At 51.4% G+C, this 22,832-nt stretch overlaps 1 protein-coding gene across 1 annotated transcript; it reads right to left on the bottom strand.

Moving 5' to 3' along the window:
• Positions 1 to 638: 638 nt before the first annotated feature.
• Rps10 (ribosomal protein S10) lies at positions 639 to 6,207 on the bottom strand. The gene is made up of 6 exons (XM_057794672.1): positions 6,127 to 6,207; positions 4,769 to 4,918; positions 4,314 to 4,485; positions 2,959 to 3,036; positions 1,316 to 1,371; positions 639 to 717 (listed from the first exon to the last, which is right to left on the bottom strand). The coding sequence occupies exons 2-6, from the start codon at positions 4,916 to 4,918 to the stop codon at positions 676 to 678; spliced, it is 498 nt and encodes a 165-aa protein (XP_057650655.1). The 5' UTR covers positions 6,127 to 6,207; the 3' UTR covers positions 639 to 675.
• Positions 6,208 to 22,832: the final 16,625 nt, after the last annotated feature.

Raw genomic sequence — 22,832 nt, 5'->3', positions numbered from 1 at the left:
CCGCCCCCAGGCTTCCAGACAAAACAATCCCAAGGAGAGTGAACTGCAAAAGGCCCAGCCTCACCAAACACCACTGCTAGGGTCAAGAAAAAGCACCTGAGCCACAAAAGGCCACCTAATGGTGGAAATTACCAAGGACTACCAGGACTCTGTGGTAACCATGACAGCTCCAAACCCCAGATACACTATTAGGGATGCAGCTCTGAACCTACACTGGGTCTGCTTTGCCAACCTCCCCAACCCCAACCCAACTGACCTGCAGACCAAGGATGGGATCCTAAACCACCCCCAAGCTCTCTTCTAGTCCCGTGGCAAGCTGTGCCTTTTAGCTGGTGCTAAGCCAAAGCAACAGTTTCTTCTGTCACCACTCAGGGCCCCCTTTCTTCCCAGGGTGCCCCAGCAGCCCATTCTCTAATTCTGGAAGTGTAACAATCCAGACTTCACAAGCCTGAGAAGGTAATTCCAAGATCTTTGTCAATGTCGGGGTTTGAGTCACAGGACTCTTGTTCTAGGCAGACCCTCTATGACAGAACCTTAAATGAACAAGACAGCTAGGCTGTTCCCACTCTAGCCCAAACCAAGTTGGGAAGGTGTCAAGGTCACGTCCATTCACACACTGACCACACAGAGTGGACACTTTTCTTTAAAGTTTATTCCAAACAACAGTCTTCAAGCTCACTGTGGTGGCTGACCCCGTCCACGACCAAAGCCTCCTCTCTGCAAGACAAAGCACATGATCAATCGTTAGGGATTTATAGGTCTCAGACTTCACTGGAGACAGCCACAAAAGCTAACAGTCAGATGAGCGTAGACCCTTACTGCCTGTGGGGGTCTTTGACCTTGAGCCTGTGTCCGCACATTGTTAGAACTGGGACTGCAACTAAGTGTTTAAAGAGATGGAAGCCCCTGGCACAGAGACCCATACCCTACCTACCTTTCTACACAGGAGATCTGAGAGCAACTGTATGAGAAGCCCTGACAGAGGACTCCAGGAGACTGTAACTCCCATGCCAGGCATTGTCTCCACTTCAGAGAAAGGTAATCTGACTCCAGAGCAACTCTACTCTGGGACTCACAGCCTCTCCAATGTTTAGTTCAATCTCAGACTTCACAGAATACACAGACTAGGTCAAAGCTGTCAGGAATAAGAGCACACCACAGGCACTGCACGAGACAGACGAGCAAAGCCTATCACCAAGGTTTGCACTGTTCCACTGCCTGGGGAGAGGGTATGAGACATCACACCCCAGAACCCACTAATGCACTAGGACGGCCCAGGCCACCGTGATTGCAGGGAGCAAACAGAGATACTCACAAACTGGAACTCGGTGGCTGAGCCAGCCCCAGCCTCGGCTTTCTTGTCAGCACCAGCTAGAAGAAAACAATTCAGGATATGGTCTCTGGGTGGTAAGAAGACAAGCCACAGGACCCCACAGGCAGGAAAGGCCACCCCACCAAGCACACAGTCTGCTTCTGCTCCCTTCTCCTCAGACTGTCAGCCATCCTTCCACACTCACTAAATGTGCCGACGCCAACTCACTAGCCACCCCCTCCGCTAGGAAAGGTGCCCTGACCACAAAGGACAAAAGACCCAAGTTGGTAAAGGAAGCTCAGCCAAGGGAAGCATGAAGGCAAGGGCAGTGAGCAGCCATGGAAGTAAAATCCAACTTCCGTTACAAGAAGGTAGCAGAGCCGGGCGGTGGTGGCGCACGCCTTTAATCCCAGCACTCGGGAGGCAGAGGCAGGTGGATCTCTGTGAGTTCGAGGCCAGCCTGGTCTACAAGAGCTAGTTCCAGGACAGGCTCCAAAGCCACAGAGAAACCCTGTCTCGAAAAAACAAAAACAAAAACAAAAAAAAACAAAAAAACAAGAAGGTAGCAGACAGCCGGGCGGTGGTGCTGCACCTTTAATCCCAGCATTCGGGAGGCAGAGACAGGCGGATCTCTGTGAGTTGGAGGCCAGCCTGGTCTACAAGAGCTAGTTCCAGGACAGGCCTCAAAGCTAAAGAAACCCTGTCTCAAAAACCGCCCCCCCCAAAAAAAACCAGAACAAAAAAAGAAAGTAGCAGACATGAAGGCAGCAGGGCACATGCCTGGAACCCCAAACTCAGAAGTTGAAACAAGACTGCCTGGACTACATGTACATGGGAAACTGGTTCAAAAAGCAGCACCCATAACTGCACTGTGCAAGCATGGCAAGTCACCATTTCACAGACAGTTCAGGGAGGGAAAGTAAATCACCTCAGTGTTTAGAGGTGGATGTGAGCCAGGGTCAAAGGAACCAACAGCTCCAGGGTGACTCCTCTGTCCCCTTCGCACTGCAGGCTCTGCTGGCTACTTCCTGCCCTCAACCACATCTGTTCCCTCATCAATGCTCACACTGACCTGTGTCATCCTCACAGGCAGGCGCTCTGAAGGAGGAACCCCCCCCCCACTAATTATTTCTCCTGAACCTGGGGCAGGGGAAAATGTTCAGGCCACGTGTTCACTTCCAAGAACACAGAATACAAAAAGGGGACAAGGAAAAAGAGAGCTTGGCCCACACCCGTTAAGCCCTAGGCTCCCCAGTACTCTGCCAAGAGTCTAAGCCTGTAATGTTCTTCCCTCGAGAGCCCAACTGGCTCTTCCAGGTATTTGCTTAATCCACACCTGAAAACTAATAAACCCCCCACTTAATAAAAGCTCAGGAGCAAGACCTACTCTCGGCTCCCCCCAAAGTACCTGGCACCTAGCATGCACCCAGCACACTCCCAGTAGTGAACAGCACCTGCTCCTCCGGCTCCCGGCAAGCATTTTCTCTACTCAGAAACTAAATTGCACAGTTCTTATGGAGAGGTTAGCACACAGGGACAACAGGACGGTCTGCAGTGTTTCCACACACTGGCCTTCCCTCCATTCCCACAGCAAGGACTGCAGTCCACAGAGGGTCGCTCAAATCTGGGCTGGACAAGATACTCACGGGGCACAGCACTCCTTCTGTAGGTGTCTCTGTCCGCCTCCCCTCTTGTGAATCTTGCCGGGCGCTCACCCTCCGGCCCTACAGAAACAAAACTGCACCTTGAGCAAAAGGCAGCAGATGAACAGAGAGCAGTGATGTCTCAGTTGTGAGGCCCGGAACAGCAGCCAAACGCCGGTGTCGCTAGGGAACTTGTCACTCTCACTATTTGGCTCCCACTTTGATTAAACAAACAGGCCAGGCAGTGGTCTTCCACGCCTTTATAGGAGGCAGAGCAAATTCAAGGCCAGCGGGATCTACAGCGAATCCCACCACAAACAAGAAGCCAGGACCAGGCAGTAAAAGATGCCATGAAATCCTGGGGACCTGAACTGATCCCCGGATTCCATGAAGACCCAACTTTCACATTTGTCCCACAGGGCACAGTGCATTTGCACGCCCTCGCCGCCTCCTGCACGGTCCCCAACAGGCTTACTTAGCAGACATTCACTTAAAATAGTTTTTTGGAGACAAAGTCTTGCTACATAGCCCTCCTGCCTTTCCTTCTGGATTAAAGTGGTGGCCACCACACCCAAGACCAAACTTCTTCACTGCTGGATTTTTGTGAGTCTCACTGCAGCCCTGGCTGTCCTGAAATTCCAGCACTGTCTCTTCTTCCCAAGTGCTGGGATTAGAGGTGTGGCTCCTTAAACTTCTAGAGATACACTCAATTCTGTAGTAAACACTCATGGCAGACCTGGGTTTTTCCCCTAGTGGTTCTCAAGGTTTTTGGCTCTGAGAACACAGCCCACCTAAGCACTAGGACCCCTTAGGTCTCCCGTACAGTTCTGTGCTCACGTCCCTCTCCAGGCAAACCCAATCCTGTTTAAGAATCTCTGTACCCCATCACCTCAGCCTCTGGCTACTACAAAGTTCAAGAGACTACGAGACAGCATCCAATACCCTTCTTCTCGTACCACACTCATGCACAGCAGGCGTCTGCTCACAACCCTGCTCCCCTGCCCTGGAAGTACACAAACACTCCATCTTTCACACACAGCGAGCAGCTCTGCTTCGAGCTAAGGACAAGGCACGCAGCACTCTGCCACAGCTTCAGGTGGGGTGTAGACAGGAAAGCTACTTGAGCTCAAGGCCATTCCACGCCCAAGGCCCTGGGCCCGTCTCTAAAACTGACACCAAGGTACCAAGAACATTCAGAGCCAGGAGTGACGGGACACACTGCGAACCCCAGCACTCCAGAAGTGGAGACAGGAGGATCAAAGTTGTTCAGGCCCTTCTGAACTTCAGGAGACCCTAACACCACTCACTCTTTAATATACAACCACAACCCCCACAAAATGTTTCCTGAGGCACCATACCTTTGGGCCGAGGCCTGCCAGTTTCGGGACGACTGCGGCGCAGGGTGGCAGGCACGATCTCCGGAGGCAGGTGGAGATAATCGCGGAGATACTGGATGCCCTCATTCGTAAGGTACCAATAGAAGTGTCTCCAGGCAAACTGCTCCTTCACGTAGCCTCGAGACTTCAGAGACTGCGGGACAGAACCAGTTATCACAGAACTAGCACACCAGCTGGGAGCAGAGCGGTGACCAGAGAGGAACCCAAGGCTGAGAAATTCCTGGAGGTCAAGGGTTCCAAGCCCAAAGGGTCCTTTCTAAGGTGAGTAGATCAGAAAAAGGACCAAGCAGTCTGGCCTCTGCCCTTCCGCCTAGGAGACACATTCCAGTGTCAATCTCCCTCCCCTCCCTGCACAGCAGTCGGCAGCCCAGCCCAACGCCGGGGCAAGTACCTCCATCTGCGGCTCCACCTCGTACCTGCATGGCCTTCATGACATGAAGGTTGGGCACGTTCTTGTCTGCCAGCTCAGGGTGTTTGGGCATATGGACATCCTTCTTGGCAACCATCACTCCTTCCTTAAAAAGGAGCTCATAGATGGCAATCCGGTTCTTCTTGGGCATCAACATCTGCAGGAAAGAAGTGATCGTCAAACGAACATCGCAGGGCCAGAAAAACCGCATCACGCAGGAGGCAGAGGCAGGCAGGGCTCAGAGTTTGAGGCCATCCTGGTCTAAGCTCCATGACAGCCCGCCAGGCCTCGCAGAGAAATTCTGTCTCTTAAAAACAGAACCAGGAGCCGGGCGGTGGTGGTGCACGCCTTTAATCCCAGCACTTGGGAGGCAGAGGCAGGCGGGTCTCTGTGAGTTCGAGACCAGCCTGGTCTACAAGAGCTAGTTCCAGGACAGGCTTCAAAACCACAGAGAAACCCTGTCTCGAAAAACCAAAAAAGGGGGCTGGAGAGATGGCTCAGCGGTTAAGAGCATTGCCTGCTCTTCCAAAGGACCTGAGTTCAATTCCCAGCAACCACATGGTGGCTCACAACCATCTGTAATGGGGTCTGGTGCCCTCTTCTGGCCTGCAGGCATACACACAGACAGAATATTGTATACATAATAAATAAATAAATAAATAAATAAATAAATAAATAAATAAATAAATAACAGAACCAGGAGTCCCAAGTTCACCATCACTACCGCCAGAGTCCGAACTAAGGCGACAACATGCTAGACTCACAAGGTGTAAAGACAACCGCAAAGCTGTACGGGGACCAGATTCCTCCTCCGCCTCCACCGTTTAGCTAATAACTGCCAGGGCGCTAAGGAAACGGGTCGTAGCGGCCCACATCTGCTCTGCTGTCACAACCCCTGCAGCAAGTGTCAGGGAGGAGGGTGGACAGAGACGCTGGAGCGACAGCACCGGGGACCCTGGGAACCAGCGGTCATTCTCAGGGTGAGATCGGTGGGGAAGACGCGCATGAGGGCCCCGCTTCCTGCGACGCCGCTGACCCTAGGGCAAAGCGCTTCCCGCTCTCCTAAGGGACCGCTCAGCCTGGGGCCCGGCGCGGGACAAACCCGCGCAGGCGGAGGCTGTTCCCGAACCAGGCGCTTCCCGCCACACGTGGAAGCTCCGCTCCTGCGGCCCCGCCACCGGACGCCACTCCGCGTCCGCCCGCGTCCCGGAGTCCCAGAGCTGCGTCCCCAGCCCGCTGGCTGCGGCGAGACGGGCTGTGAGGAGGGCGACCATGGCGTCCGTGTCCCCGCGAGGACGCCGGCCCGCCACGGCAGCACCACGGCCCGGATGGAGGCCGATGGAACCCGAACCCGGAGGAACTCACCGCGGCGGCTGCAGGATCCGGGACGGAGGCTGGAAAGGAAGGGGCGTGCCTGCGCAGCGTCTCTTCCGGACTGCGTGGCCCCGCCCCCCCTCAGGACCCGCGCGCCGTCTTGGGTGGCCTCTACAGTGCCTGCGCGCGGCGCGAGAACGCATGCGCGAGGCCCCACCGCTCTCCACCGCCCCCCACCTTCCACACCCTCTCACCCGGGTCAGGGTTCGCGAGAACGGAACCGCCTGCTGGCGATCGGTGCAGACAAGTGTGTTTTTACAGCGCTTGGGTGGTATGCAGGCAGAGGGCTGTGAGTTCAGGGATAGACTTAGTTACTTTGCGAGTCCTGGGCCAGCCTGAGCTACCTGACTCAAAAACAAAAAGAAGGCAAACTAAGCTAGGTTACTTTTCACACGTACAGACTTATTCTCAGGGAGAAACTACATAACCTTTCAGCTGTAATTAGGGCTCACTCACTGCTCATTAACCCTCCTTATGCTGAAGGAAATTTTATTTAAGCTTCGTAGTTTCTCGGGTAAGAAATGTTAATCAGCTCGGGAGGCAGAGGCAGGCGGATCTCTGAGTTTGAGGCCAGCCTGGTCTACAAGAGCTAGTTCCAGGACAGGCTCCAAAACTACAGAGAAACCCAGTCTCGAAGAAAAAAGAAAGAAAGAAAGAAAGAAAGAAAGAAAGAAAGAAAGAAAGAAAGAAAGAAAGAAAGAAAGAAAGAAAGAAAGAAAAAAGGGTAATCAGGAAAGGCAACGTCCAGGACAGCAGCATCCAAATATTTTCCCTAAAACATTTTCCCTATAAAACAAATTATAAAAATATGAAAAGCTGGGGCTTGGTATGCACTACGGAGGCAGAAACAAGCAGATATCTGTGAGTTCAAGCCTAGCCTGGTGTAAATAGCGAGTTCCAGGCCTGCTAGAGGTGCACAGTGAGATCCGGCTCAAAAAACAAAACCAACGCCCCACAAAGAAATGTTACATTGTGCTTTTTAGTCTATAGTTCTTCTTTACCAATCTGACCAAAACATTACTTATTTTGAGACAAAGTTTCATTCTGTAGCCCATACCGGTCTTGAACTCAGCAAATCCTCCTGCCTCTACCTCTACCTACCTGGGATTACTGGCATGCACCACCAAGCCTGGCTGAAGAGCTTCCTCAGTAAGAGACGCCTCTACTTGGCAGAGGGCTTGCCTGGCTTGCACAAAGCCTTGGGGTTGATCCCCAGCACCTCATAAACTGGGCATGGTGGCAGCACCAGAGAAAGTCAGGGTCAGGGGTCATCTTTCCCACAGCCCCTCTCTGTGCTGGGGAAGGCTATTAAAGTAAATACTCATTCTAGACAGTTTCGGCTGTCTCTATTGTGTTGACGTTTCTTATCTGTCAGCAGGAAAGGCACAGTAGACGCCAAGGGGAGGACCTCTTCTCCCTCCCCAAGTTGCTTTAAGTTCCTTCTTTCTCTACACCACAGGTCTACAGATGTCTGGTGAGTGACTGAGATGAGAGGCCAGGGTCTCACTCTGTAGCCCAGGCCAATCTCAGTCTTGGGGTCTTCCAGCCACAGCCTCAAGTGCTGAGAAGCCAGGCGTGGCTGTGGCCACTTTAGCATTTAAAATGGAGTAGCTTCTGCTAAGCCTGTGCTTGCTTGCTTCTTTATTTTACAGTGTCTAGCTGCCCATATAAAGAAAGCCGGCCTGGAATTCATAAAGACCACCAGCCTCTGCCTCCCACGTTTTTAAAGATGTGCACAGCCGAGCCCAGGCTCCCACCGTATATTGTAAACATCTCAGGTCCATCAGGCAGCTTGGTGGCTGCCCTCCTAGGAGCCCATTCCAGGAAACCCATAATCTGACCCAGGAAAACTGCCTGTGCTCTCTGACCCCCGCTTTCCCAGTGTTTGGTTCCATCTCAGGGGCCTTGTTTTTGTGCCAAGAGCCCCCAAATTTCTTGTCACAGGATAACCATTATGGGGTTCACTGGCTTCGTTGCAGGCTCTGGGCACTCAGGCTCCATCACTGGGCCTAAATCAAGCTTAGGTTAAAATGGATGGGAGGCACACACATTCCAAATGAGGCAATACATATATACATATCTGTTATAAATTGAGAACATACGAGGAAAATGACTGGAACCTGGTGGTAGCTCATAGCAGAGCGGGGAAGCCCAAACCTGAAGAGAGCAGTGAGAACCGGGAGGGAAGAGAAGGCTGACTCTGTGGAGAGGTGGAGAGAGCTAGAGCTACAGCCTCAGGACACTGTGCCTAGGGCCCGCTGCACAGGGACCGTGGCCTTACAGGAGTTCAGCAAACTGCAATGAGGAGCTGGGGCTCAGTTGGCAACATTCTAGCCGAGCACTCAAGACTAGCCTGCCTAGCCTGGCACGGGTGGCCAACACCTGTAATCCCAGCGCTTGGGAGGTGGAGACAAGAGCCCAAGTGCCAAGTCATCCTCAGCTACAGAGACCTCTGAGGCAAGCCCGGGCTACATGAGATGGCAAACGAACGAAAGTGTTAAAAATATTATTTTAACTTGCAAAGATGTGTTACATTTGTTTCTGCGGCAGAACATTACTTTAGCTGTGTAAAGATGTTACATTTGTTTCTGCGGCAGAACATTACTTTAGCTGTGTAAAGATGTTACATTTGTTTCTGCGGCAGAACATTACTTTAGCTGTAAAGATGTTACATTTGTTTCTGTGGCAGAACATTACTTTAGCTGTGTAAGGATGTGTTACATTTGTTTCTGCGGTAGAACATTACTTTAGCTGTGTAAAGATGTTACATTTGTTTCTACGGCCTTTGCTAATGCTGTAAAGATGGAAAGATTTGTTTGTGCTGCATTTGTTTAGTTATGTAAAGATTGCTGTATTTGTTTCTCCTTGCCTACCTAAGGCACCTAATTGGTCTAACAAAAAGCTACATGGCCAATAGCTGGGCAAAGAAATGATATTCTGTTATTCTTGTAGACTGGTGCCTAGCTCAATTGTCATCAGAGAGGCTTCACCTAGCAACTGATGGGAAGATATGCAGAGACCCGCAGCCAAACATCCAAACATTAACTGGAGCTTGGACAGTCCTATGGAAGCGGGGAGGAAGGACTGTCGGAGTCAGAGAGCTCTAGGACATCACAAGAAAACCACAGAACCAACTAACCTGGGCTCAGAGGGGCTCACAGAGATTGAACCGACAACTGGGGAGCCTGCATGGGACTGACCTAGGCCCTCTGCATAGGTTGCAGTTGTGTAACAGTCTTCATATGTGTCTCTGAACAGTGAGACACAGGCCATCTCTGACTCTGATGCTTGCGCTGGGACCCGACCCGTTCCTCCTACTGGGTTACCTCATCCAGCCTTAATCGAAGAGGAGGAGCCTAGACTCACTGCGGCTGATATGCCATGCCTGCTGATAACCCTGACAGATCCACCTACATCTGAAGAGAAGCGGTGAAGGAGAAGTGGATGGGGGACAGTTGAGGAGAGGGGAGGGGAAGAGGGGAAAGTTTGGTTGGAAGCTAAATAAACATACAAATAAAATATATACAAAAAAAGAGTAACTAAATAAAAACTATTTTAAGGCCAACGTGGGATGGTGGAGAATGCCTTTAATTCAAGCACTCAGGAAGCAGAGGGAGGTAGATCTGAGTTTGAGGCAAGCCTGGTACAGAATGATCGGGGCTACACAGAGAAACCCTATCTTGAAAAAACAAAACAAAGCAAAAAAATTCCACATCAAGCAATACATATACTGGTATATTGAGAGCATACGACTAGAACTTTGGAGGAGTGGATGGCGGGGGATTAATAGAGGGAGGAAAAGAGGCGAGAAGAAACATTAGCTGGAAATATATATGTGTGTACACACACATACACAAATGGAAAAAAAAGAGAGCCAGACAGTGCTGCTCATTCCTTTAACCCAAGTACCAGGGAAGCAGATCTCTGGGTCTTGGCCAGTCTGGTCTACAGAGTGAGTTCCAGGACAGCCAGGGCTACACAAAGAAACCCTGTCTCAAAAACCAAAACAAAATAATGTATTTAAGCCAACCTGGTGACTGGAATGTGGCAGAGCAGCTGAAGCCTGGAACCCAGGGCAGAAGCCAAGGACTGGGTTCTTGGGAAATGAGTGAAGATGGCCGATGTTGACCTTCCAGTTCCTTCCTTAGTTCTTAGTAGGTCTTTAAATCCAACCTTCAGGTCAGTGGCCAAAGCAGGCCTGGGGGAGCAGCGCCCCCTGTGGGCAGCACGCTGGCGGCGCAGCTGACCCGGAGCTTCGGAGGCAGCGGATGCAGACTTTCTCTCCCGCAAACAATAATAACCCAGATGATGCTCAGCAGACACCCTGGGCTTCACCCCTTCGCACATCGCCCTTCACACACCGAGAATAGCTTTGCAAGCCCGGAGCGCGTCGCCTCCTCCCACACACACAGAGGCTCCTAGGAAGAGCCATCTGTGCCGCAAGGCCCCATTAAAGTACAGGAGGTTGTGGTAGTGGGGAGGCGGCGGCGGCGTAGACAGCGCCTGATATGCAACCAGCACACGCGCGCACCCACGCACGCATGCCTCGCCCGCAGCTGGTGCGTGGGTTCAGGCTCTGACTTCTCTGCATGGAGTCTGGTGGTCCCCTCCGACCAGGCAAAGCGTGCAGTGTTGACTCCCGTAGGTGACCGCAACTTTGCCTGTTGGCGGTAGCGCCTCTGCCGTCACCTGCCCTTCTCTACATCAGACAGTGCCAAGGTGAGAAAAGCAGAGGTCAGGAAATGACCCCAATTTATATCTCTATGTAAACCAGGCTGGCCTTAAACTCACGGAGCCATCTGCTTCTGCCTCCCTAGTGCTGGAATTAAAGTCTTGTGCCACCGTGTCTGAATTCGGTTCATTTTTGACACAACCATTACATAGTCCAGGCTGGCCTCAAACTCATCATCCTCCAGTCTCTGCTTCCCAAACATGGGTATTGCAGGCACATGAGACCACACCTGGCTTTAAAGTTGACCATCTTAGAGGCAGGTGGATCTCTGTGAGTTCGAGACCAGCCTGGTCTACAAGTGCTAGGTTCAGGACAGGCTCCAAAACCACAGAGAAACCCTGTCTTGAAAAAAAAAATGTAAAGTTGACCATCTTTTGGCCAGTGAGATGGTGCGGTGGGGTAAAGGCTTTCTGGCTGTCAGGTCTGTCCCCAGGAGAACCGAATCCAGCGAGCTGTTAACACACGCAGTGTGTGTGTGTGTGTGTGTGTGTGTGTGTGTGTGTGTGAAGGGTTTGCTGGTCCACAGAGACGATCTCTATTTCTGTTAATTTTTTAACACTCTTTTTAAGGGGCTGGAGAGATGCCTCATTGGTTAAGGGCAATTGCTGTTCTTCCAGAGACCCAAGTTCAGTTTCCAGCACTCAGCCAGGTTGCACACCGCTGCCTACAACTCCAGGTCTGTCTGGAGGATCTGACGCCCTTTTCTGCTATCCCCAGGCACCTGCACACATGTAGGACACACACGTGCGCGAGCGTGCGCGCACACACACACACACACAATAATTTTAGCTGTACCGTTCTGAGGACTGAGGACGTTCCCGGTCCAGCTCCAGAGAGCTCACTTTGAAAGCTAGAGTTCTCTTGTGTGATGGAAGGTGCCAGATTCTGGGGTGTGGAGGACGGCAGCGATCTGTAACCAGTAAACCAGACATTCTCCAGCACACCCTGGGCCTCACCTCTCCCCACGTCTCCCTGTAACCCCAGCACTCGAGAAGTGGATGCGGGACTGTTTCAGCCACATAATGGGTTCCAGACCAACCTGGTTACGTGAGACCTGGTCTCAAAAATATGAAACAACAAAACAAACAAACAAACAAACCCTAAAACTAAAGCAGAACTTGGGAGGCTCCAGGTGCGCTGGCTAGGAACTAAGGTGGGAGATAGAAAATTCCAGGCCAGAATGGAGATGCCCCCTTCCCCAAAACACAAACTCCACAGGAGGCTTCTCTCCCTATTCTACAGCTGAGAGCAAATCAGCGTCCCCCTCCGGACAGACACTCGTTAGGGTCACTTAGGGAGAGTTGAGGCCTGTGCCAGCAGCCTCCCCATTTAGTTTCTGAGGCTGGGTCTCACTTTTTAGACTGACTAGGCGGCCTTGCACTCAGAGATCTGCCTCCCTCTGCCTCCTGCAGGCTGGGTTTAAAGGAGTGTGCTGCCACACCCGGGTGCCCATGCCCTTGGGCTGTGTTCTGAGGTAGAGAGTTCAGACCCAGCCTGAACTCTCCCAAGGACGACCTTGAATTATCTGCACAGATTTGCTTATTGCTCACTGTGAGTGTGGCGGCATGAGTCTGGAGGGCAGGGGACAACCCTCTACAGTCACTCTCTCCTCTATTGTGGGATCAGGGTCAGACTCAGGCCAGATGGTTTGCGCTGCGTGTGTCTTCACTGGATGAGCCCCCCTGTGCGCGCGTGTGCGCGCGCGCGCGCGCACACACACACACACACACACACACACGTTCTCAGACAGACTGCAACGAAACCAGGGCTGGCCTTGAACTCTAAGGACGATAACAGACCTTTTTCTTGATCCTCCTGCCTCCACTTCCTAGGTGTTTGGGTCACAGGCAGGAGCCTCCACACCTGGTATCATTTGTCTTGGTGTTATAAGACCACTGAGTTTGGTTGACTGAAATCTGTTGTCGTTCGTTTTAAGGATGCAGGGTGCGGTGGGAGGCTTTACAGATGGCTGCCCAGTCTCTCTGGCATGCTCCATCTTCCAGAGCTCCCTTGCTGTGACATCATGATGACCTGGATTCACCTTGTACCTTGCATTCCTGACTCAGATTGTCCTGTGGAAACAGATTTGTTTCTTTCTCTCTCTCTTTTTTTTTCTTCAGTTTTTGTGTAACAGTCCTGGATGTCCTAGAACTCGCTTTTTAGACCGGACTGCCTTCGCACTTTTAAAGATGTTCCTGCCTCTGCCTCTGGAGTGCAGGGATTAAAGGCGTGCGCCACCACCCCTCAGTTTATTTGTTTGCTTTTTGAGACAGGAGTCTCGCTGTGTAGCCCTGGCTGTCCTGATACTCACTTGGTACCTTGAACTCAACAGAGACTCACTTGCCTGCTGGGATCAAAGGCATGGACCATCACTGACTGGTCATACGCATCACTTTTTAAAAAGTTTCCAAGCTGGGCGGTGGTGGCTCACGCCTTTAATCCCAGCACTCGGGAGGCAGAGGCAGGCGGATCTCTGTGAGTTTGAGGCCAGCCTGGTCTACAAGAACTAGTTCCAGGACAGGAACCAAAAGCTATGGAGAAACCCTGTCTCAAAAAAAAAAAAAAAGTTTCCAATTTAGACTTGTACAATCCAGAGCCCATGCAGGTGCCGTCTCGGTTGCTTAGGACACCTGGTCCTCTAATAATGAAGGCAGTGACATCACCAAGGGCTGTGTGTGGAGGCATCCCAGTGTCCCCGGCCTACCCAGGCAGGCAGTGGTCTGGTGCATTCTAGGAGCTCCAGGGCAAGCAGCTGGGATGGTGGAAAGGAATTAGCTCTCACCTGACTCCTGCCTCATCACTCCCAGGCCACCCAGGCTGCCAGGACATATGGCCCTGCCAGGGGGAGTCAAGTCTGGAGCTCTGCCAGGGAGGGCCAGATGGATCAGCAAGAAAGCACCGATGAGTTCACGGACAGCATCATCAATATCACTGCTGGCTGGGCACAGCTCTGAAGACATTCCACAGCTCTGGGGTGCTGGACCAGACCATCTCTGCCTTTGACCTGAAAACCCCCATCTCTCAAGCATTCCCACCCCTGCCCTGCACAGGACCCAGGCAGGTGAACTGGCAGGGCAGGTCACGTCAGTCATTCTAGAGCTGGAGATGTGGCTCAGCTGTTAGGGACTTGCCTGGAGAGTGTGAGGCCCTGTGCTTGAAGCCCCAGAACCACGATGCCCAATAAACTTAACATGATGGCTCACACCTTGAGCCCTTAGCATTGGGAGGTAGGGACAGGAGGGTCAGAAATTCAGACTAGCTGGGTGTGGTGGCGCAAGCCTTTAATCCTAGCATTCAGGAGGCAGAGGCAGGTGGATCTCTGAGTTTGAGGCTAGCCTGGTCTACAAAGTGAGTTCCAGAACAGTCAATGGTACACAGAGAAACCCTGTCTTGAAAAACAAAACAATTAAGGCATGTGGTGGCACATGCCTTTAATTCCAGCACTCGGGAAGCAAAGGCAGGCAATTTCTGTGAGTTCGAGGGCAGCCTGGTCTACAGAGCAAGTTCCATAGCTAAAGAGAAACCCTGCCTCGACAAAAAACAAAAACAAACAAAAAAGGAAAAACAAAAACAAAACAATTCAGTCTATTTGGCTACCTATCAAGTTTATAATACTAAAAATCAACAAGGACAATAATGTAGATGACCCCACAGTGTTTTTTCTGAGCCCACCTGGCTGCACTCAGGGTGTGGCACTGCAGCCTGAGGTGGTTGTGTGGGGACTGGGATGGGCCACCCCCGGAGCCTTGCCCATGATCGGGTCAAGGGCAGCGTGTTCCGCTCTCCTGCCTCAGCTTTTTTTCCTGAGCTGCTGCAATGCCAGCCAGGCTGTTACCATATGGCTGTTCTACTTCTCCAACCATAGAGGTGGCTTTTTGCAAACTGGAGACAGGGCTCTGAGCCTCCTCTGTTCCTAGCTCTAGCGTGTCAAGGTGAGGATTTCAATCTTGCTTTTGTTTGTATTTTATTTTATATTTTTGAGACAGGACTTCACTGTGTAGTCCTGGCTGGTCTAGAATTCCTCTGCCTCCCTTATAAGTGCTGGGATTAAAGGTGTGTGACAAGATGCCCAGCTATTTTTGTTTGTTTTTGTTTGTTTTGTTTTCTTGAGACAGGGTTTCTCTGTGTAGCTTTGGAGCCTGTTGTGAAAGGCTGCTTGTTGGTTCCCGGCCACTTAGCCCCGAAATAATCACACAGAAACTGTATTAATTAAATCACTGCTTGGCCCATTAGCTTTAGCTTCTTATTTGCTAACTCTTATATTTTAGTTTAACCCATCTCCATTAATCTGTGTATCACCACGAGGTCGTGGCCTACCAGCAAAGTTTCAGCGTGTCTGTCTCTGGCGGTGGCTCCATGGCTTCTCCCTGACCTCACCTTCGTTCTCCCAGCATTCAGTTTAGTTTTCCCTGCCTACCTCTGCTCTGCCCTCTCAGGCCAAGCCAGTTTCTTTATTCACCGGTGGTATTCCCATGATATAGAGGGGAATCCCACCTCAGGAATGTGTCCTGGAACTTGCTCTGTGTTGAGGACCACAGACCACCAGACCCTGAATTTCTGTAAACAACTTGTTTTCTGCTGCTCTGAGCATTACGCGAGACCCTGATGGCGGGCTGGTGGGTCTATCTGCAGCTGAAAGATCCTGACAGCTGGGGCGTGGCCAGAGCCCTATATAAGTTGCCTCTGAGCACAATAAAGTGGGCATTCTTGGCATTCTTATTTCTTTTTTTTTTTTAATTTATTTATTTTTTATGTGTACAACATTATGCTTCCCACACACCAGAAGAGGGCGCCAGATCTCATTACAGATGGTTGTGAGCCACCATGTGGTTGCTGGGAATTGAACTCAGGACCTCTGGAAGAGCAGTCAGTGCTCTTAACCTCTGAGCCATCTCTCCAGCCCTTGGCATTCTTATTTCAAGGATGACCTGTGTCCCCTGAGTTGGCAGTCTGGATCTCTGTGAGTTCAAGGCCAGCCTGGTCTACAGAGCAACTTCCAGGACAGGTTCCAAAGCTACAGAGAAACCCTGTCTCAAAAAAGTCAAGAAAAAAAGACACACATACATATCCACACTCATGCATGCATATACATGCTCACATTTGAGAACACATGCACATGAACACACAGGCACACATATATGTAGCATACACACACACACACACACACACACACGCTAGGAGCTTTGTAAAATGGCAGATTTAGCCAGACATGGTGGCACATGCCTGGCCAGCTTCTGGTGTATAGCAAGCCTGAAGTCACCCTGACTGAGTGAGACTCTGTCTTTCATCCACCCAAGTGTTAACCAGGCTCAGACTTACTTAGCTTCTGAGATCAGGCATGTTCTAGTGGCATGGTCATAGACTCATGAACTTGTCTTAAAACTGCAATGGAAAACTAGCACTATAGGGATTGTTCAATAGTTAAGCGCACAGGCTGCGCTTCCAGAGAACCTCAATTGAATTGCCAGGACACACTTGGCAGCTCACAACCACCTTTATTCTAGTTCCAGGGTATCTGACGCCCTCTTCTGGCCTCCGTGGGCACTGCATGCACATGGTGCTCATAATGCACATGCAAGCAAAATAAATAAAAATGGCTATGCCTTAAGAGCAAGTTGTTATTGGGTTTGGGGTGTGCTACACAGGCAGTGGGATCCCCATTTCCTTGCCCTGTTGCCGCAGGGGGGATGGAAAGATTTAGGCTGGAAAGCACAGGTCCCAGCATGGAGGAGTTGGGGTGGTGGAGGGTCAGACTTGCTTCTGGAGACCTGATGGGGCTGTTGGGGTTGGGGCCTCTGCTTCAGAATAGCTCTGTTTTATTTGGGTTTGCAGCAGCTGCCTCAGAGATATCCAAGACTCCACTACAAACATTTACTCTAGATCTAGGACCACAGATCTGGGCATGATGGCACACACCTGTTATCCCAGCACTTGGGAGATGGAGGCAGGAGAATCAGGATTCAGGGTCATCCTGGGCTATACAGTGAGTTAAGGGCCAGCCTGGGATAGGTAAGATTATTTCTCAGAAACAAAACACACAAAAACAAAACACAGACGCATCAGAGATGATAAACGACACTAAACACACCTTCTGCAAGGCACTTACGTGGGGCTATGTGTCACAGTGGTGTCTCAGGCCTGACTCTGACACCCACTTCAAGTGGCCTTACATGCTGACTCTCTCTATTTCTGATCTATGGTACCAGGGACCATCTCAGCTGCTTACTTGGTGTGGCTTCCTGATCAGCAGCTGCTTCTCTGAGGTCGGTGCCAGCCAAGCCAGGCAGGACGGCTGAGGTCTCAGGTGCTGGGGTGTTACAGTCTGACCAAGTCTTACAGCTTTGGAGGGTTGCTGGGGACTCTGCTGTCATCGCCGTGATTTTTCTCCTGGTTTGAGTTCAAGGGCAGTGGAGGAGAGGGTGTGGGTCAGGTTCGCTCTGCTCCAGCCTCTGGTCACTGCTGCAGGTGGGGCCCAATGGACAGTGGGCTGTGGGAGACAGAGCCACGGAGGACCCCTGAAGGTATTGTGGTCACAGACCAAGACAGATGCTGGATGGTGGTGGGACTCACCCTTGGCAGAAAACACGAACCAGTCCTGTCCAGCTTGGTCGAGTGGGCCTGGCCTTCAGAAGCAGAGGGTCCCGCAGGGAGAGCTGAGCTGCCCCCACCCCGTCTGCAAGCAGCTAGTGCACCAGCCTCCCGAGTCCTCTGCTGACCAGCCAAGCTGCCGCTGGCAAGAACTTTGGGTTGTTTTCCTGAGGTCATTTTTTCTATTGTACTGACGGTATCCTCGGGACATCCAGTGACCTCCCTTGTGAGGAAGAATCCACTATCCATGCTGTTTTCTTGTGGTGGGGTTTTATTTTGTTTTTGAGATGGAGTCTTACTGTCCCGCCTTGGCTGGGCTGAACTGTAGCTGGTGCCTTTCACTCTTTGTCTCTTTTGGTTGCCACCCAGCTCCCAGATAAATCACACGGAGCTTCAGCTTGACTTGTTTCTGTCCAGCTGTTCTCAGCTTAAATTGTCCCAGCTACCTTTTGTCTCTTGGCTTTTTTGTTGTTGTTGTTGTTGTTTTGCTTTATTTTGTTTCTGTTTTTTCAGTTTTCTTTTATTTTAAGATTTATTTATTATGCATACAATGTTCTGCCTGCATGTATGCCTGCAGACCAGAAGAGGGCACTAGATTTCATTACAGATGGTTGTGAGCCACCATGTTGTTGCTGGGAATTGAACTCAGGACCTCTGGAAGAGCAGCCAGTGCTCTTAACCTCTGAGCCACCTCTCCAGCCCCTGTTTTTGTTTTTTTGAGACTGGGTTTCTCCATGTAACAGCCTTGGCTATCCTGGAACTTGCTCTGTACACCAGGCTAGCCTCAAACTCACAGCAATCCACCTGCCTCTGCCTTCCAAATGCTAGGATTAAAGGAACGCCACTACCACCTGGTGCTCCTCCATCTTCTCTTCCCAGATCTCTCCATTTATACTCTCTGCCTGCCAGCCCCACCTTTCCTTTCTCCTTCCTCGCTATTGGCCATTCAGCTCTGTATTAGACCAATCAGGTATTTTAAGCAGACACAGTTTCACAGAGTTAGACAAACATAACATAAAAGAATGCAACACACCTTTACACATTAAACAAGTGTTCCACAGCATAAACAAATGCAACACATCTTCAACTAATATTCCACAGCACTGAACTGGCTCTGTAGACCAGGCTGCCTCAGACTCACAGAGACCGCCTGCTCTTCCTCCCGAGGGCTGCTATAAAAGGGGTGTGTCGCCACGTGGCTCTGTTTGGTTTTTGGGACAAGATCACATCCTAGGTTGTACATGGTACATAGTCGTATATGGAGGAAACACACACACACACACACACACACATAAAATAAAACAATGTCCCAAGACCAGAGCCTGGGGAGACAGGGACTGCTCGGTCAGTAAGGGTCAAACCCTGGCCCAAAGAAACCCTTTCTTCTTTTTAAATGGCTTCTCTCAGGTGTTTGTCACAGTGAGGGAGGACTAACACAGTAGGTAAGAGGCTGGCCACGCGTGAGAACCTCGAAACACTGCAGAACAACGCCCTGTGCGGGTGGCCCTTCCTCCAGCTAGTATAGTGTCTGCAGGATTCTCTGAGACAAGAAGCAGCTGTGGAGCCAGCGGGGCGGTGGTGGCGCATGCCTTTAGTCCCAGCACTCAGGAGGCAGAGGCAGGCGGATCTCTGTGAGTTCGAGACCAGCCTGGTCTATGGAGCTAGTTCCAGGACAGGCTCCGAAGTAGCTGTGGAGCCCAAACCCACTCAAAACTCTTGGTCCTCCTGTGATTGATTTCAGGCGTGCATCACCACGTCGACTCTAAGTGTTATGTTTAGATGGGGGAGCTGGGTGGTGGTGACGCATGGCTTTAGTCCCAGCACTCGGGAGGCAGAGGCAGGGGGATCTCCATGAGTCTGAGGCCAGCCTGGTCTACAGAGCGAGTTCCAGGACAGTCAAGGCTACACTGAGAAACCCTGTCGGGGGGGGGGCAGAGAAGACTAAATGAAGGAGATGGGGGTGGCTGAGTGGGTAAGGTCGCTTGCTGCCAAGCCCAAGGACCTGATCCCGAGGACCCATGTGGTATAAGGAGAGAACCATTCCCAAAAGTTGGCCTCTGACCTCTACACATCCTATCACCCCCACCCTGACACAAATAAATAGTAATTTAAAAAATAAGGTAGCAACAACAAGATGGTTTAAAGGTACTTGCTGGCTGCCCCAAGATGCAAGTCTGAGGACCCGAGTTCAAATCCAGGAGACCACATAAAGAGAGGAAGAGGATCGACTCTAGGAAGTTGTCCTCCGCACCCCCCCCCCGATAATGATAAAAATAATTTAAAAAAAGGAATAGATGGACCCAGTGGGGTTTGTTCCTGTGATCTCAGAATTTAGGAGATTGAGGCAGGAGGATTAACAAACTCGGGTTACAGTATGAAGCCTCGTCTCAGATAACCACAGAGGGCTGGGGAGCTGGCTCAGAGGTTAAGAGCACAGGCTACTCTTGCAGAGTACCCAGGTTCAGTTCCCAGCACTCACGTGGCGGCTCACAACTTTCTGTAACAGATCCAGGAGATGAGAGCGCCATTACTTGGGAAGTGGAGGCAGGAGGATCAGAAATTTAACACCATCCTCAGCTACACAGTGAGTCCAGTCAGTCTGGGCCACGGAAGACTGTCTCCAAAAACTAAACCCACACAAACGTGCACACGTCTTGAGAAGGACGCTGCCTCTGCTCAGGAATTCGCTTGTAGTTGAGGCCCAATACCATTAGGTGGCGAGAGTGTCCAGGCCATAGCCCCAGGTACCACACGGTCAAGCGGTTGTCGTAAGCACCAGTCCGTGCTTGCTCTTTCTAGGCACAGAGCAGAGTGTGGTCCTTGGAACCAGACTGCCGGGATTTGAAACGCAGCTCCAACGCGTTCCAGCTCAATGACAGCGAACGCGTTACCTGAGCTCTCCGCGTCCCTGCGTCCCTGGCCTACAAGCACGACGGTTAGTATGTCTCAAATCCAGAAAGAACCTGATTCGGAGAAAGTCTCAGTTTGTAATAGTGTCTGTGTGTCCTGGGTAAACTGCCTCCAGGCTATCACTGGGTCCTAAATCTGGGCACCTCCTAAAGGAAGGAGGTGTGGCTTCCAGACACGAGTCACAAGCAGAGAAACCCACAACTGCGAAACTCCTGACACCTTGGTCTTGGGATTCAAGGTGCAATGGCAATCGTCCCTGTCCACCAGGCAGCTGACTGCCGCTCTACAAGCGGGAGGCCAAGTGGCCGGGGGCTGAGGAGAGGGTAGAGGGGCTGTAAGGCTGTCCTCAGCACAGCCTGTTCCCACGTACTGTTGCTGAAGGGGAACTCAGAAAATAAAACCCTGCGCTGGGCAGCCGAGACCCAGCCAGTCAGATTCCCTGCTTCGTCTTGCCCCGCCTCCAAACAGGTTCCACCGGTGGGGCAGTCGTGAGACAAGGAGGCCGCAAACCAATCAGAGCTCAGAGATCTGTTTCCAGCCCCAGCTCTGTCACCCACCACGCGTGCTGTGTGACCTTGAGTGAGTCACTTTCACTCTCTGGGTTTAGAATCCCCATCCTCAAAAGTGGGGTCAATCCGTGGCCTTTCACGGGACGGTCAGGCTGGGGATGGGTGAGTTGGCACAACGCCTGGTGAGCAGGCACAGGGCCGCAGAGAAGTCTCAGCAGTAGAGGTTCTTTTTTTCTCTGTGGCTTTGGAGCCTGTCCTGGAACTAGCTCTGTAGACCAGGCTGGTCTCGAACTCACTGAGATCCGCCTGCCTCCGCCTCCCGAGTGCTGGGATTAAAGGCGTGCGCCACCACCGCCCGGCTTAGCAGTAGAGGTTCTTGCCACAGAAGCCTAGTGGCCGAAATTCAATACCCGTCCCACCTGGAGGAAGGAGGTACTGACTGACACCCTCTGACCTCTACACATCCTGCCAAACCCACCCTCACACAAATAAATAGCTGTCTCCTGACCTTCATACGTGCAGTGTGCCCCTTGTACTCAAACACACGTATCATGTGTGCCACGCACACATAATACAATAATCATAGATAAAGTTTTAGCCACAACATGGTTGTGTACATCTTTAATCCCAGCACTCGGGAGGCAGAGGCAGGTGGATCTCTGTGAGTTCGAGACCAGCCTGGTCTACAAGAGCTAGCTCCAGGACCGGCTCCAAAACCACAGAGAAACCCTGTCTCGGAAAAAAAAAAAAAAAAAAAAGTGAAAATAATAATTTTTTAGAAGTTAAAACAACGAAACCCCAAACCGGGCATGAGGGCGCATGCTTGTAATCCCAGCGCTCTAGAGGCGAGGGAAAGGTCAGAAGCTGAGCCAGGCAGTGGTAGCACACACCTGTAGTCCCAGCAGAGGCAGCGGGTCTCTGTGAGTTCGTGGCCAGTCTGGTCTACAGAGCTAGTTCCGGGACAGCCAGGGCTGTTACACAGAGAAACTCTGTCTCAAAAAACCAAAAAAGTTGAACGTCACCCTCCACTGTCCAAGGCCACCCTGGACAGTGTGGAAACTACATTTGATTGCCTCAGAGAGAGAGAGAAGGAGAATCAACACCCCCGCCTGCCTCCTTCTTTCTCCTTTCTCCCCAAGTCTTTTTACTATATGGAAGAAGGGAAACCTGAAATCTCTCTTCTGCCTGCTTCTCTCCCAGGCCTAACACGCAGTATCAATTACCAATCCATTATTCATTCATTGATTTATTTATTCCCACGCCTGTTCAGCACTGCCCACATGGCTTCTGTGTCTCGCTGGCATCTGGAAACCCTCTGGGACAGCTGCGCCTGGCTCCTCGCTCTAGGAGGCACAAACTCTGGGAGGGAGGAAGCTTCGCTCTGAGGGGGCTTGGCACTATGGAAGGGAAGACCGGACATCTTACTGGGTCACATCTTCCCCGGGCTGAGAAAAGTGAGGCAGGGACACTAGAGATGTGGAAAATGTTAGGAAAGCAAAACTTGATGCTCAGAAGCGAGGGCAGGCACGTTGAGGCAGAGGCACAGAACTGGAGGGAAGGTGGGGGTGGTGCACAGAGTGGAGGCGGCAGGATGGGGGCAGGGAAGGCACAGGAGGGTGGATCAGGTTGTCTGAAAGCAGGTCTGCAATCAGACCGTCTAGGAGGAAGCTGGTCTAATTCAGGAAGCGTGGACATTCCATGTCAGTTCCTGAAACATTTATTTTGAGTTACACAGGGACGGACTGCGTGGGCATGAGTGGTGGGGTGTTCTCATTTTTCCCCCAGCTTTTTAGCTGCTAAGGTCTGAGTTCAGCCCCAGCCACGCCTCAGCTCTGCACAGTACCCGGCTGTCTTCTCATTCCCCTCTTTCTATTTTTGATTGTTTTGTTTTTGTTTGTTTGTTGTTTGTTTGTTTTTGGTGTTTTGAGACAGTTTCTCTGCATAACAGTCCTGGCTGT

The sequence above is a fragment of the Chionomys nivalis genome, chromosome 19 (genome assembly GCF_950005125.1).
Source record: "Chionomys nivalis chromosome 19, mChiNiv1.1, whole genome shotgun sequence".
NCBI classification, from domain to species: domain Eukaryota; kingdom Metazoa; phylum Chordata; class Mammalia; order Rodentia; family Cricetidae; genus Chionomys; species Chionomys nivalis.
This window is presented reverse-complemented; position numbering and strand designations above follow the sequence as displayed.